This window comes from Condylura cristata, unplaced genomic scaffold (assembly GCF_000260355.1).
Source record: "Condylura cristata isolate star-nosed mole 26May11 unplaced genomic scaffold, ConCri1.0 scaffold00018, whole genome shotgun sequence".
NCBI lineage: Eukaryota > Metazoa > Chordata > Mammalia > Eulipotyphla > Talpidae > Condylura > Condylura cristata.
Window position 1 is genome coordinate 7,905,420 of NW_004567119.1, and position 16,731 is coordinate 7,922,150.

General features: G+C 45.9%; 1 protein-coding gene across 2 annotated transcripts in view; it reads right to left on the bottom strand.

Annotated features, from left to right (window-relative positions):
* Positions 1 to 997, bottom strand: part of SLC10A7 (solute carrier family 10, member 7) — a 169,099-nt gene extending 168,102 nt beyond the window's left edge. Inside the window, exon 1 of one of the 2 annotated variants that reach the window (XM_004685308.2) lies at positions 648 to 997. In XM_004685308.2, coding sequence (XP_004685365.1) covers positions 648 to 747 — 100 coding nt within the window. In that variant the 5' untranslated portion in view covers positions 748 to 997. The remainder of the gene's footprint in view (positions 1 to 647) is intronic. The other variant, XM_012726953.1, reaches the window with a different exon arrangement.
* Between the last annotated feature and the right edge of the window lie 15,734 nt (positions 998 to 16,731).

Below are 16,731 nucleotides of genomic sequence, written 5' to 3' on the forward strand. Positions count from 1 at the left end.
CACAAAGCCTAACACAGGCTGCATCTGTTAGGCTGCAGTGTAGCAACTGAGTCCCGAAGCACACGGAAGTAAGTAGCGTCCTGTAATGAAATGTGCAACGTGTCAGTCAGCATGGGAATTTCTGAAACAGCAGCCACTGCAGCAAAATCTTTACTCTCCAACCTGTGGGCCACGAAATCTGAGTGGGAGAAGAAATAGGTGTCCCTTTCTCTGTTTCTATCCCCACCGCTTTTTTTTTTTTTTTTTTTAACGTTGGAGGAGAGGCCTTGTCTGAAGTAGGCAAGGTAACAGGGCCCCTTCCAATATAGATAAGGGACTCCTGGCAACCCAGCGCTTCCCTTGGGGAGGATGCTACTTTGCAAGCAGGAGGAGTAAGTGTCATCCTCAGTCCTCTCACAACTTGACTCTGTGGACACTCATTGACAGTCGGTGGGACAGGTACTTTTGCGTTCCAATTCCCTTGCCCAGTTCCTAATTATTAAATCCTCTCTGGGGGTGACAGCTTAAAAATCAGCAAAAGAACACAGGCTGGCCGTTGCCCCCCGAGTGGGCAGAGACTTTCCAACGACGGGGACCCCTCCTTTCCCGGACTCCAAACTAGTTCCGAAGTGGGAACCGCGGCGGAGCTAGAGAGGGGCAGCACTTACCCCCATTCACCCCTACGGACGGCTCCAGCTTAGCTCCGGCGATCGCCAGCACTATTCCAACCATGAACCATTCTTTCCTCATTCTCTCCAGCAGCCTCATGTTTGTTAGGGCGGGTGGGTTTTGTTTATTTGTTTGGCTTTTTTCCTTTTTAAGCTGCGATCGCTTAATCCGCGGGAAGTCTCCACACTTTCCACGGCGCCTCCTGACATGCAGCAGAGCAAGTCAAATTGCCACTTGTAAACTAAAGACCGGAGGGTTGCTCCGGCGGCTAAGAGGAGGGCTGAGAGTAGTAGTATCCAGTGACAGGAAAGTCTCACAGCGCGCCGCCATCACTACCGCACTCCTCCGAGTCGCCGCGCACTCGACCCACGCTGCTCTGGTCGCGGCTCCCAAACCCATCTGCTCTGAAGCGGACACTTGGGCCCGGCCGGCCAGCGCGGGAGATCCAAGAAGAGAGGCTGCTCCCCTGATAGGGATGACAGATCCTCACTTCCTTCCAGGGCCACGTCCTGCAGAACCTTAGGAATGACTGGGACGGGGAGCAACAGTCAGGCGTCACGGCCGCTGACCCTTATCGAGTATCCCACACCAATAAGCCTTTAGGCAGAGTCGCCCGCATCCTTGGAGCGCAGCTCCGGAGAGACTCGCTTTCGCTTCGCTACGAGCCAGCTGGAAGAGCTAACTAGCAACCGGGGCAGGGATTTCTCTGTGCGAGGCGACAGCTGGGTGCAGTTGTTTGGGGGGCGCGCTTCTTCTAGACATTACGGCGCTTCCCGGGCGACGGCGGTGACGTGAGGCCGGGAAAGGGGCGGCCACTCGCTGTAGCCGGGTTCCGTGCTCTGGCCGCGGGAGTTCAGAGCGCTCCGCGACCGGCGCCAGAAGACGGCTTCCTCTAGGGCGGGGCGGGGCGGGGCGGGCCGGGGTTGGGGGCGAGGGGCATCTTTACCCTCTGGGGAATGCGTTGAAAATTAAGCACCCAACGGGCATCAGATTCGTAGGATCCCCGCGTGCTCTGCGCCGGGGGGGGGGGGGGGGGGGGGGGGCCCCGCCGCGGGTCGGTCACCTGAGGGTGGGCGCCGCGGGGAATGGGCGCCAGATCTTCCTTCCCGGGCGCTGCGTGAGTGTCCGCGCTTCCTCCAGGAAGCCAACGTGGGCAAACGGAGTGTCTAAGGTTGAGTCCGGAGGGAGCGCGAGAGCACCGTTTGCTGGCCCCCAGGGTGTGGCCACGCCAGGGGCGAGGACGCTTCTGGGAAGGGGGGCAGAAGCCCCGAGGCAAAACTGATGAACGACGGGAGCGGTGGTGATGGGCCGTTACTCCAGCAGCCAGGAGCCCTTGCCTTCTCTTCCTGGGGTGTTTTCTGACTTGGATCCCTAGTGAGGAACTTCTGCCTGTGGACTCTGCAGGTGCACCAGTAATCCTCTCGTTGCGCACCCAAATAAATAAGTAAATAAAATACAGTGTGACATTTGGAAGTGGTCTCTAACCTAATACTTACAATACTCAAATACTTGAAACTTAAGATTTGGAAGGGGTTTCTGGGGCTGCTCCCTGATATCAGATCCTGAGTTTATCTAAGGTTGAAAGGCCCTCATTCTGTAATTTCCTCTATTTAGTTTTTTTTGTTTAAAGATTTATTTATTTATGCATACAGAACTGGGGTACAGGCCAGAGGTGCAGGGGAGGTGAGAGGATTCACCAGAGACAGAGTGGAGAGCAGAAGGCAGATTGCCGAAGTACACTGCTGAGGGGAGCATCAGGCAGGTCAGGCGAGGTCTGCTGCGCCATGTGGTCACCTCTGGGGCAGGCAGGGATCGAACTCATGCAAGTGGCTTTAGCTTCTTAGTGCTGAGCTTTAACCCGCTGCGCCATCAGGGAGGGCCCTATTTAGTTTTAATGATACAACTTGCTGTCCCCAAGCTGAGCCAGCTACGCAATTGTGCTCCCAGCTGTAGGTTATATACAATGCCTCCTATCCTACAGCAAGTGCAGTAAAGAATCCCCACAGCAGCATTCACAGTAACAAAGACATGGTAACAGCCAGCATGCCATCAAGGGCTGCCTGGGTAAAGAGGTTGTGCAGACTATGCAATAGACTATGCAATACCACTCTGGTCCTGGAAGACAACATGGGTGGAACGGTAGGTGATGATGCTGAGCAAAATAGTCAGACAGGGAAGGACAATTATCAGATGGCTTCTCTCCTATGTGGAATATAAATAACCAAAGCAAAGAAGCCAGCAAGTCACAGCGAAAACAACTCTTAGATTCTGAAAAATTAGTGGTTACTGGAGGGTGAGGGGCAGGGACCTAGGTGGTAGGTGAAGTTATACACACACATAGGGGAACAGGCACCCACCATAATGTAGATAATTCTGTCAGTCAGTCAAAAAAAATACGAAAAAAAATCAAATGTTTAAAAAAGTGAATTCTAAGATTAAAATGAATGTACTAGGAAGGCACATAGAAAACTGAACATTTTAACCTGTAAAGAAAAAAGCCCTCCAGGTGTGATAAAATGTAATGTTCATTATCAGGCAGATGAGCATAGTACAGATGGAAGATGGTTTGCAACACAATTGGTTTCTTCTAGCAATTTCTTGATCCAAGAGTCATGCATCTGTCTTTGAAGGCATGTGTTGTACTAAAAGAACATTAAACATTCTGCTTACAGAAACTGAGCCAATGTATCTTTATAGCCATTCACAAATTTTTTGTTTTCCAAGAACTCTCTAATCTATTTAGAGCAGATTTTTAATTCATGGAGTGGTTTTTGTGTTTGTTTTGAATAGAAATTAAAGGAGAATACAGTGCACTGTGAGTTCTGGTCTGTTAAGGCCTATTTTAGTTTCCTGTAGCTGTTGTAATACCTGAAACTGGATACCTTAAAATGACCCTAACTGACTCTTTCATAGTGCTGGAAGCCTAGAGTCCCAAATCAGTGTTGGCGAATCTGTTCTTTGGAAGACTGTGGGGGAAAGAATCCTTCCTTAACTCTCCAAATTCAGCTCAGCTGAATTTGCCTTCCGTGGCCTCTGGCCATACCTCTGCGCTGTGTCCACGCCACTTTCTCTCGTGGTCACATCACCATAGTCTCTGTGTCCGTCTTTACATTGACTCCCAGTTTCTGTCTCTGCCTTCTCATCTGGGGGTCTCCTATAAAGACATCTGTTACTGGGCACAGGGCCCCCTCGTAACCCAGAATGATCTCATCTTAACTAACTACATCGGCAATGACCCTTTATCAGAATGAGGTGCTACTGAGCCCTCCACCTAGCCCCGCCTACCCAAAACCTCAGGATGTAACCTTACTTAGAAATCAAGTTTTTGCAGACCTAGTAAGTCGAGATGGTCATGTTGAATTCAGATGGATGGTAAATCTGGTGACTGGTGTGAAGACACAGAATGTCGCGAGCAGAATGGATGCAGAGGCTGGAGGAATGTGTCTCTAACTGTGTCTCCAAGCCAGGGATCATCAGCTACCAGCAGCAGTAAGAAGAGAGGACTGGAACAGATGCTCTCTCAGCCTCCAGAAGGAACCGACCTGCCTAACTTTGTACTTTTGGGTTTGTCCTTCCCTCCTAACCAGGACTTGAGTGGTAAACCTAGGAGGGTCAAGTTAGTTAAGCGATTAAGAAATGTAGGCTTGGGGTCCTCCCTGGTGATGCAAAGGGTAAGGACGCAGCACGGCAAGCCAGCCACAGCCCCTTCAGTGCGAGTTCGATCCTGTCTCTGAGGTGACCCACATGGCGCGGCAGACCTCTCCTGACCCGCCTGCTGCTCCCCTCAGCAGTAGACTTCATTGATCTGCCTGTTCTGCTCCCCTATCTGTGTCAGGTGAAACCTCTCACCGCCCCTGCACTTCTGGCTTGTACCCCAGTTCTGTATGCACAAATAAATAAATCTTTTAAAATAAATAAATAAATAAATGGGGGTTTTATATCAGATAGGAAGCTGCTTTCAAATGTAGGAAGTGTCTTGTGCAGGTGACAGTCTCCATGACGGCCACCAGTTAGCGGCTCTGGCCCTGGACACAGACATACGGTCTGTCAGCTTCTGCATTCCTGGAGTAGGGCTTGTTTTTCTAGTTCTGGTGGAAGGTCTTGTCCCCATAGCAACCTTATCAATTCCCTTATCTAGTCCAGTTTCCCAAACTTGCCTGCTGGGCTAAGAGTGGTTCTTAGTTTTTAACTTTGACGCCAGGCAAGTGCTTGTCTGAACTTAATAAATATCTCATTAGCAGGAAATGAATGATTGCTGAAAAACAAGGGAAAGGTTTGAAATTGAGTCTTAAAGTCAGATAATTCATTGCTTTCATGTGCTTTCAGCTGGCTTCTTAGGCTGTAATAATCCACACCAAATTGACCAACACTTTCATGTTCTGATGCTGCTAACTCAAGCCACCCATCCACCAAGGATTTCTTGCTTTCTTTTCTTTTTTTTTTTTTTTATTTATTTATGCATACGGAACTGGGGTACAAGCCAGAGATTTGATGCAGTGAGAGGCTTCACCAGAGACAGAGTAGGGAGCAGAACAGGCAGATCGACAAAGTACACTGCTGAGGGGAGCAGCGGGCAGGTCAGGAGAGGTCTGCCAGCCATGTGGTCACCTCCGGGGCAGGAATCGAACTTGCACTGAAGCGCTAGTTTGCAGTGCTGCATCTTAACCCATTGTTCCACCAGGGAGGGGCCCCACCAAGGATTTCTCTGGTCTTTCCTGGGGACTTGTAGGAGATCACAGGTATAGAACTCCATTTGTAACAGGTGGTCCCCAGGAAAAGGGGAGGTTCCAGCTTCCCTGCCCCACCCAAAGGAGGGTGAGACAAGAGAAGAATCTGGAGAGGAGATGGAAAAGGAAGGAAGCAGGATGGGGAGCCAGAAGGAGACCCCAGGGAGGCGCATGGAGCAGAGACACGTGAAGAAGCAGGCAGCTCTTGGCTCCTGGTCCTGGACTGGTCGGAACAGATGTAGTGAGAGACCGGTGGGGAGGTGACTATGGCAGCGTTTATCTTGATTTTGATTTTGCTCTTTCCCCCCCAGGCCCTTTTCTATGGGCCCCGGCCAGAAGGTACTTTTGACGTGTGGCTGGTTTCAGGCCTTGCTTTGGGCCAATCCCTTTTGGGTGGACTATTGCCCACGAGGGGAAGGGGAACTTCAGGTGTTTGATTTTGAAACTATATTCTCTCCTCTGTATTGCACACCCATTGCATTAAAGTTCCTTTCCATGAAAGGTCTTATATGTTTTGATGCAGCAGATGGCAGAACCTATTTAGAGCGGGCAGATTTGGGGGTTTAGAGGTTCTCCTCTCCCTGCCCTGTAACACATCCAGACAAGTTACATGTGAGGCCACCCAGCCATATATGGAAACATAATTTACATGGCAGTGTTTGCTTCAGTCAGACACCCTTTAAATGCATTTACCACTGGTGAATATGTGGAAATGACATACAGCATGGTGATACTATTTTCTATTTTTCTTCTGAGATGCTAGTAAGTCATTTGTATTGTTTTAAATCATTTGAAGTAATTGCAAATTAAATGAAAAGATCCGGCCCTCCCTGGTGGCGCAGAGGGTTAAAGCACAGCACTGAGAAGCTAAAGCCACCTCCAGATGAGTTCAACTTCCGCCTGCCCCGGAGGAGACCACATGTTGTGGCAGACCTCTCCTGAGGTCTGCCCGCTGCTCCCCTCAGCAGTGTGTTTCAGTACATCTGTCTGTTCTGCTCTCCACTCTGTCTCTGGTGAAGCCTTTCGCCGCCCCTGCACCTCTGGCCTGTACCCCAGTTCTGTATGCCTAAATAAATAAATCTTTAAAAAAAATCCATAAAGACATGATCTTCAACATGTTATCTTCAGACACAACATACTTCAGAACAATTGTTTTGTTTGGAGAATGTTTTCAAATAGAACAATTGTTTTGATTGGAGAATGTTTTTTATACTAGTGAATATTGTTACCTCCAAATGTTACTGTGAAAGAAAAGGCTGACTTATTTTCCTGTATTCTAAAGATAACAAAGATAAAGATATATAGTGGCCTACTAACTGCAATGGACCACTACAATGCATGCATAATTTGAAAACATATTATAGCTGGCTAGCTAATTTCCCGAATAAATATCCGCTAGTCGGCTTCTCTAGGCATTGCTTAGATGCATTATGGAGACAGAATACTATTTTCTTTTTTGATATGGGCTCTTCCCAGAACAACTCCCAGACTAATATTAAACAGCCATGAAAATTCCAAATCAAATATAGGAGGCCTTATTTTACATTCAACTGGCAGTCTCCTAACACAGCTCATACTGGATTTGTGTTCGTGAGGGGCAGGCGTGTACATTCCCCATTCAAATATGGTGCTGCCCTTCAGGAAGTGACGGGGTTTCTCAGCCTGGAAGAGTTAAGGCTACTTCCATCTTTAACCTGCAGTGGTGGTCCTGTCTCTCTGCCGCAGATCTTCTGCTCTCGTGGTTTGTGGAAACCCTCCATCTCATAGTTTTCTCAGCCTCTTAAGTAGAAATCTGTCTCAGGAAATTAAGGACAAAGAGGAGAGCAGACAGCAGTGGATAATAAGCTATTTGGAGGCACGGTAAATAATGGAGGGAAATGCAGCCGGAAGAGAGAGATCATTTAAGGCTATTAGATGACAAATCCACTTCAATGCAGTTATTATACCTGTAAATACAGAAAAATGATAATGTTGACAACTCTTCATCACACAATCTGTGCCATTAATAAAAGATGAAGGATAGAAAAAAATAAAAGAAATGAAGATAACACTCTGCATAACAATAGCACAGAAGCACTTGGAAAACCATCGAAGCTAAAAACAAAGACAGACCCAGGCTGGCTCCATTGGGAAGAGTGACTAAGTTAAATGGGAAGACACCAAAGCTGTGTGTACAGAAAATGGTATGAGTAATGCAGGTTTGTTGTTTAAGATAAATATGTTATTTTATATAATTGGGAGGGGGTGGAAATAATGAATAATAAGTACCTGGATAATTTTTTTAAGATTGGTCTCTGGGGAAAAGGTAGTCGCTTGCATTCTCCTGGGCAGGCCAGAGATCATTTATGTAGTGGTCAGCCACTCGATATTTCTGAGAAAAATGACCAACATAATAATTTTCTCCAAAGGGCATTTTTATCTGTCCCTAAAAAAATGACATATAGTTGTATCTCTGTCCTCTGCGATGGGCCATCGAGTGGAGTTAAAAATTCAGTTTTAGAAAAAAACAAAGCCCTTTGCTTTGGACACTTGGATGTGTGATGCTGGGTTCAATGAGTGTCCAGTGGCTGCATATTTCAAAGGACAGACTGGGCTGGCTGACTGACTGACCCTGGTGGCCGCCCTTTGTCCACTGTCCCCTTTTTGCTTAGTGGATTCCTTCTAACCGGGAACACGGCTGCCAAAGACAGACTAACGCTCCCCTCGCAGCTAGAAGATGGCTGCAGGTCCAGGTTCCAGCTGTGGGACATGAGTAGGAGTGCCTGGGTTTACAGGAGACCTTTAACAGGTCTGTACACCCTTCTTACAGGCTGGAATAGCAATATAAAGGCTGATATTCCAGCAGCCATCTTGGGGTGCCACCTTTGTAACAGTATAAGCTAAAAAGGGAAGTTTCCCTGCCCCTCTCTAATAAAGGGTCGAGCTGAGCAGGGAGGGGAAGCTAACAAGGGAGAGGAGACTTAGAAGATGTGAAGGAGGCAGGTGGAGCAGAGAGATGCCTGAAGAAGAAGCTGTGTTTGCTTCTCGGCCTTGCACTTGCTTCAGGGACTTGGAGACACTCTGAAGAGATGTGGGTGAGACACCCGGGGGGAGGCTGATGATAGCAGCCTTTAGCTTGACTTGAACTTTGGTGATTTTCTTTACATACTTGCCTGGCCCCTTCTGCCCCTTTCCTGTGTCTCCCCACCAGAAGGTGCCTTAGAATTGTGGCAAAGAATTCAGTGGCCTTGCTTGTGCTAGTCCGATCTGGCCATTTACCCCTGGGGGGCAACTTTGGGTGTGTTTTTGGGGAACTATTATCATGTCTCTCTTCTCTCTATACAGCATCCTTCTATTCAATTTTTTTTTTCTCTTAAAGCTTTTACACACTAAGAATATGATTTGTCTCGAAGTGGCATATGGCAGAACCCATTTAGAATGTGCAAGTTTGGGGTTCCCAGGGTGCCTCTCAGACTGCCTACTAACATCGAGGTAGGTAAACTTAATTCAGATACTGCGAAGCATTCAGCTTCATTGCGAGAGTCTCACGTGTCTGAGGAAAGTCTTCACGTTTCTGCCATGGGAGCTCAACTTCAACCAAAATAAAAGTGGCAGAGAATTGATTCTACTTGGATGTCACCACTTCCCTGGAATTTCAGCAATTTAAAACTAGAGGTGAACTTTAAAATTAACGCGAGTCCTTTTTGCCAACAAGAACCACGCTGCCACGCCTGAAAATCATAGCAGCAAGAGACAGAGCTGGACAAGCAATTGCTGCCGCCTCACCGTGCTGTCTCGCTGTCCTCCCAGGGGCTCACACTGGGCAAACCCCTCCAGAGGAGAGGTTTTCATGGGGAGACATTTTCATGACAGAACTCGGTTTTGGGAAAGAAAATGTAAAACCTGTAGAGAAGGAGAGTTCTCTTAAACAGCAACTGGGGGATGAGGCTTTAATGTTTTACTTGAAAGGTCAAGTTATTCTTCAGTGTTATTGCATGAACTGCACTACGGATGGACGTTAGAGCCCAAATACGTCTTCGGATTAAGATGAGAGAAGGGAGAACACTCGCTCATTTTCCCTGTATGTGGTCAACAAACTCACAAAGTTTTAATGCTTGTGTCTTGTGGATGTATTTCTCTCTGAATTGTGTGGCATACACCTGTACTGTTTGCTCCCAGTCGTTAAATTTCCTTAGCTTGCTTTTACCACTCCATGTCCTCTACATTCATAAACGCAGGCATAGTCGTCTCCTTGAAGTGATCACAACCGCTGTGGTCCCACAGAGTCTTATGGAACCGTGTTAGAGAATAGGCGTCTGTTAGAGAATAGGTGTCTGTTAGAGATAGAATCTAGAGTGCAGAGGAGAGCCCTGGTCCTGGATGCTTAGGAATATTCATTCGGCCACCACAGGACTTGTTCGTAAGTGCTTCTCTGTGGTTGCAATAGTGCATCTTCCTTGCAAGTTCACTTCTTTGTCTTTCCTGGAGTGGCGGATGATGTTTTTTTGCAGCTCTTCTTCAGCTGGGGACCAGCTGCATAGTCCCAATGGCTTTCAAAGGAGACTAATGGGCCTAATCCATAAATACTGACTAGAAGCCAGAGGAAAGGCAAGGGGCTCTGTTTATTGGCCATTAGTCATCAATAAATGATAGCAGTGTTAAACAATAAACACAGAGCTCCGAGAATATCATTAACATTACTTACCAAATAAATGTTTCAGTGATACATCAGCATTTGGCAGCCAAATCCCCAAAGGGCCCTAGAACAGATTTGTCATTTGTAGTATTTTAAATGGAAATATCTTTTTAAAAAGCTATTTCTGGTTCTCTGCTCTGATAGACTTTTCTATCAGGCTGGGAATTTTCTCAAAGACTAAGATCTTCATTCCCCCTTGTTATGTGCTATGTCTTCATCGGGTTAACTTCATGAAGAACTGGGAAGGGCCTCCCTGGTGGTGTAAGGGGTTAAGGCTCAGCACTATGAAGCTATCTGTAGCCATTGAAGCAAAAGTTCAATCCCCCTACCAGGGAGCTGACCCACAGGGTGCAGCAGACCTCTCCTGTCTCACCTAATGGTCCCCCTCAGCAGTGAATTTCAGTCAATCTGCCTTTTCTGCTCTCTACTCTGGCTCTGGTGAATCAATCCTATCACTTCCCCCTCCCCCCACACCTCTGGCCTATACCCCAGCCTTATATGAATAAATAAATAAAATAATTCTTAACAAAAGAAGAACTGGGAATATCTGACAGATATTTTGCTCTGGCCACATCAGGTGTCTCTGTGTGTGTCACAGGAGGCATGCCTCAACTCGCTGACTGCCTTGACACTGAGAAATCACTAACCTTGAAACAAGATAAATCTGTTTCTGCGTTGTTTTCTAGAAGGGAAAAGTAACTTAAATAATTTGTAAATAGTCTGTTTTCCTCCCCTTAGTAATGAAATACATCTTCTCATTTGGTACCACGCTGCAAATAGCTGACGTCTATCACGTGTCGTAGATTTATTCCCACCTGTTGAATTTCCTAAAACCAAACACTCCAAAAGCAATGGAGAGGGGAAGAACAGACATGTTTTAAATGATTCTACTTAAAGATTCTACCAAAAGATTGATTTTGAAGGCTAAGTGGTAATTACAGTGAATACATTTCTAAAACTAATTTGAAATGCTTTCCTTTAAAATGCTTAAAACTAGGGTCCTCCTTGGTGGTGCAGCAGGTTAAAACGCAGCAATAAGAATAGAAAGCCACTTCCGTATGAGTTTGATCCCCACCTGCCCCAGAGGTGACCCACATGGCGCTGCAGACCTCTCCTGACCCGCCCGCTGCTCCCCTCAGCAGTGTATTTCGTCCATCTGCCTGTTTTGTTCCCCACTCTGTCTCTGCTGAATCCTCTCACCGCCCCTGCACCTCTAGCCTGTACCCTGGTTCTGTATGCACAAATAAATAAGTAAATCTTAAAAAAAAAAAGTGCTTAAAAATAAAGGGAGGGCAAAGACAGACACTTCAAAGTCCACATCCACCATTTGGGTAAATGACAGGGTCACTGTGCTTGATCTGTTTTTTCATGATTAAACAGAGTAGTCAAGGGACAGGTTAAAACTGGGCAAACTACCGTTCTCAGGAACCACGGAAAGACATGTTACCTTTCATATAGCTTTCAGAACTGCACGGGAATGTCGTTGAAAAGCAAGTGTCCCTTTTACTCCCTACTGAAACACGCCATGGTTGATAACACCTACTTCATAAGGTTGTTGTGAGAGTTAAATATAGCAAAGCACTGAGTAGAGGAGTTAATAGTCGATAAATACTCGATCTTGTATTTTGCCACTGTTGCTTTTTCTAATGAGAGAAAAATGCAACAATGACCCCAGACATTAATAGTTGGGGGGATAAGTTTAGGAACAGAAAGAGATGAAAGTCTCAGATAATTATAAACAGCATGATGCAAGATGTTGAATAAGGCCTTTCTAGAGTCTTTGCACAGGGCAATGCCATACAATATTCCTGATTTTAAAAAATATACATATAGATTGGAAAGACATGGAGACAACCCAAATGCCCAAAAGTAGATGACTGGGTTAAAAAGATGTGGTACATATACACAATAGAATATTTCTCAACAACCAAAAAAAATAAGCACATGCCTCTTGCAACAACATGGATGAAGCTGGAGAAGATCATGTTTAGTGAGATAAGCCAGAAAGAAAAGGAAAAATACCAGATGGTTTCACCCATAGCAGGAGCATAAAGGACCAGGCAAGAAAATAATGATAATAATAATGAACAACTATATACCAGAGGCATTTTATGGGGGTGGAGTGGGGAATGGATCAAAAATGGGGGGGGGGTTTGCGGAGGTGCACTGGACTGTGGTGATGGCACACGGGTGATTTGCGGATGGGAAGCCCTCGGGGATTACAACTGAGATGGAAAAAGGCACAAAATGATGTAAAAATAAACTTATATTATTTTTAAAAATACATACATATACATCTATATGTAGAATCACCAAAGTGCGAACACCTCCCCTCAAGTTACTTAAAAACAGAGCCAAAAGGAATATCAAAGACGTTCAAAATTCCTTTTCTTCATGAGGAAAAAAAATCAACTAGACATTTAATAATAACAAGTCTACCTCCTGTATTCATGAGAGGCCCAGCATGACTATCTCCCCCAAGTGGCACAATTTTAAGTAGCTTAGTTAAGACGGGGAGGTGTGGGGAAGGTGGGCAGGTTTGTTCAGTGAGGGATTTTACTAGGGAAATTGAGTTCAAATTTCTAAAAATAAACACTTGTTTTGAGATTATTTGTGTATGTGTCAGCAATCAGTATTGATTTTTAGGTTGTATTTTTCTTCTGTGAATTTTTCTTTTTTAATTTGTGTGTGTGTATTTTAATTATAATTTGTGTGTATGTATACACACACACACACACACACACACACATATATATAGACATCGTTGTTTACTTTAATACAATGCTGACTGCCCCCATCAAGTGTAGACCCATAGAATCTCCTCCCCCAACTCCCCTGTGCACCATCACCTCATTTCCCCATGAACTGTGATGCCCCCTCCTCTGACCCCTCTCTCTCTCCCTCCCTGACTTCTGTGAATTTTTAATCAGAGTCTCCACTCCCTATTCAGGTCAGGAAGGCAGAGAGGGTGAAGGAGTGCTCGGTTGGAAGAGCAAAGAGAGGTGACCAGTTAGTGAGTCACAGGCAGGCGCCAGCTGATGGAGAAGCTCTCCTGTGGCAGTGGGGTCTCACGCCCTCTGCCTCTTGCTAAAAGTCCTGTGTTTTCATTGCTGGGCCTGTGACCCTTCCTTCGAAGCTACCCTAGAACAAGGTCCCAGTCGCATCGTTGCCTGGGGTATGAGGCTCACATCTCCCAAACTCTCTTTCTTCCTAGTTCTCCTGGTGGCCATGGTTGGGGACGACTCTGTCAGCTGGCCAGCTTCCTCACTGCCTGGGCTTGGCCAGATCATGGCACCGAGGACGCTAGGTTAGTTGTGATCACTAATAGTCCTGGCACACTTTTTACTTGATAAAATATGCAGCACACACAATGCCCTAGGACAACGTCAGAACATCCCCCAGTGGGCGGTAAGCGGGTAACATGGTATCCACAGAGCTTCCGTGTCGCCTGAGGCCCAGGCCGTGGGCACCTGAGAGATGACAGTTTTGCTTCTCTCTCCAGAAGAGTCTAGAGTCTTGGGGGTTTCAGGCTAACGCTGATAGGATGGCTTTAATGTGCCCCAAGGACCACAGCTGATCACAAAAGCAGGCTTGGATAGCTCTGTAATTTATGCCAAAGATGTCTTTTATCTTTGCTTTCTTTTTGAGATGGCCTGTGATGCTCCTGGAGGTCGTAAGACCAAGCTAGACCACCAGCTGTCCTTGGGTCACAAAGTACCCAGGGCCTGGCCACGACCTTAGAGGCTTCCCGGCAGCAGAGCAGGCCCACAGCAACCCAGGCTAACATTAGCTTATTTGCAGCAAGGACCCATGTAGGTGATCAGCCTGCCGTTACCTGGCAAAGTGCACTTCAATTTCAAGCTGATGTGCTTACTTTCCAAGGTTGAAATTGCTGTCAGCACTTTTATTTTCAATAGAAGTTGCAGTCACTGGCCTTTTAGAATACTTCATATTTACAAAGGTGCATTTTATCAGAACATCTAAAGTGCTGAATGAATATCATTTCATTTATCCTCATAACAACTCTGTGAGGGAAATAGCCCATATTGCCCCCCCATCATCACCCGCCCCAGTGTTCAAGTGAAATCACAGGGGGTTTCTAGGGGGGCAGAAGAGAACCGTATTCCCCACAGAAGGATGGACATATTGGAATTGTGTATGAAGAGTCAGGCTCTGGCAGAAGGTTTGGGGGAGGGAGGCAACGAACATAATTCTATCACCCCTGCTAGAGTAACACTTTCTTGATCAGGAGAATGGGGTATGGGAAGAGGGGCTTCTGAAGGAAGGCTGGGGGTGGGGTGGGGTGCAGGGGAGGGGCGGGGGGGGGTCCTTCCCGCCGCCCTCAGCGCTGGGTCGCAGGCGCCAGGCATCATTGGTCGCCACAGAGTGGGAGGCGGGAGGTCCCGGCAAGCTTACTCCAGTCCTTGAGGACATGCCTGGATTCTAAATTAGAGGTTCACTGGCGTTTATTCTACAGCACCTCTAAATGATTGGGGTAATTCATTAAGCCCACCTTAAGAATCTTTATTTCCTAAGATTAAATCAGTTTGATTTGAGGAGAACAGTAGGGAAGGGTGATGCTGATAGAAATTTATCTTCTTAACCAAGAAGTCAGGAAATCCACCAGGGCTCAGAAAGAACAACTTACTCAACTTACTGAACAAGTAACTCACACGCTGGGAAGTCAGCTCCAGCCCACTCCTGTCTCATTTCCAAGGTCTGCTTGAGGGTTGATTTCACGTGCTCACGTGAAGTTACTCAGGAACACAGAGAAAACACTCCGACAAGAGTCAGCTGAACAAAGCTATTATTTTTACACCTACTTTCATTAATCTTTAGTTAATAGGAGTCAGTTATATTTATCCCTTGCCTACCTCAGAATGAACATTATCTGTAAACACAGGCACAGGAGAGGAATCCCTGGCTCAGAATCTTACCTCACACCCAGCCCTTTGTTCTTACACTTTGCAACGATGCCCCTCTCTCTTCATCAAACTTCCCACTAGAGCGCTTAGTTAACTGCTGCTTAGGTCTTATTTCCTCACACATCTGGAAAACATAGTAAGTAAATCGGGAATCCCTTCTGTTAATCTGCCTCGTGGTACTAGCATCTCAGCTAGGACTCAGGAGGTGGGGACGGTGGATTTTTTCCCTTCGGGTTAGCATTATTTCCATGGATGGCAACCAAGATGTTCAAATCCAGACAGACCCATGGTGTGGAGATGTATTTTTAGGTGACTTGCATGGTTTTATTGGAAATCTTGGCCTAGACATGCTTCAGGGAGTTGGAATGGATGGAATTTATTCCTGCTCCAAGAGGAACGACACAGCTGTAATTCTGACTCTATCAAAACCCAGCACTTCCATGCCTGGAGAGCTGATTTTGTCACATTCTAGTTGGTGTTAAGGCTCTGGAGCAGGACTAGAGTGTGCAAGTTATCTACCTTTGGGGTCATAACCTCTCACCATAATGTAAACCTGTTATGTAACATTTTTAAAATCTGCTAAATTTTATAAAATTTACTGGTTGTCTAGAATATATACAGGAATCCTTACATTTAAAAATATAGTATTAGTTTTTGACCATTCGAAAATCTGCCTATACTATACATTCTATATATTACAGATTTTTAAGTTTTTCTCTTAAATATCATTTACAACATTGAAATTGCTATTTTAAACCACTTCTATCTCACTATATGGGTAAAATATGCTATATTGTAGTCAAGAATAAAAAATTAAGTAAAAACCAACAATCATCCAAGGTAACAACTACTAACATTTAGTGACTGTCCTTCAATATCTTTCTTCAGACTTATAGTAAGTCCTCTAGAAACAAGAGTTAAATTCCTACAGCAGATTTCTAGACATAAAATCATCACCAAGCATCTAAAAGAAAACTGCAAACACTTCTAATATTAAACAATATTCTCCTGATATTAATCATTTGTGGTCACTCATTCATTCTCTGCCAATCTGCTTCTTCCAGTCAGGGCCTCAGGTGGCTGAATGCTCTCCCAGCAGCTAAGGGTACATGGAGGGATTCTACCCAGCATAAGACACCCCTCCATCGCAGCATGGTACACACACACACACACACACACACACACACACACTCACACATACGTGTACGCTCCCACTGAGACAACTGAGATAAGCAATGGCCCTCACACCCACATCTGTGGAGAGCCCCATGCAGGCCCTCCCTGGTGGTGCAGAGGTTAGGTGTCAGCGTTATCAAGCTATCACCAGCCACTGCAGCACGAGTTTGAGCCCCGGCCAGGGAAGTGACCCACACGGTGCAGCAGACCTTTCCTGCCTAGCCCACTGCTCCCCTTAGCAGTGGACTTCAGTCACTTCCTGTTGTGCTCCCCACTCTGTCTCTGGAGTCCTCTAACTCCCTGTTTCTGTGTTCTTATGCATAAAGAAATTTTTAAAATAATAATTCTTAAAAAAAAAAACAAGAAGCTCAGGCAGACCTTGGAGGTGTGCTCATGCTACAGTCAGTGATCATAGCTGGGAGTCCTTAAGAGAGGACTTGATATATGTGTGCCGATTTCCAGATGCAATTTTGAGCAAATGGGATTCTATCAAACATGCATTTTATTGAGAATACTTTAAAAAACACTTCAGTGAATTGCTTATCACTTTTTCCTCATCTAGCCCTCCTTACTAGTACTA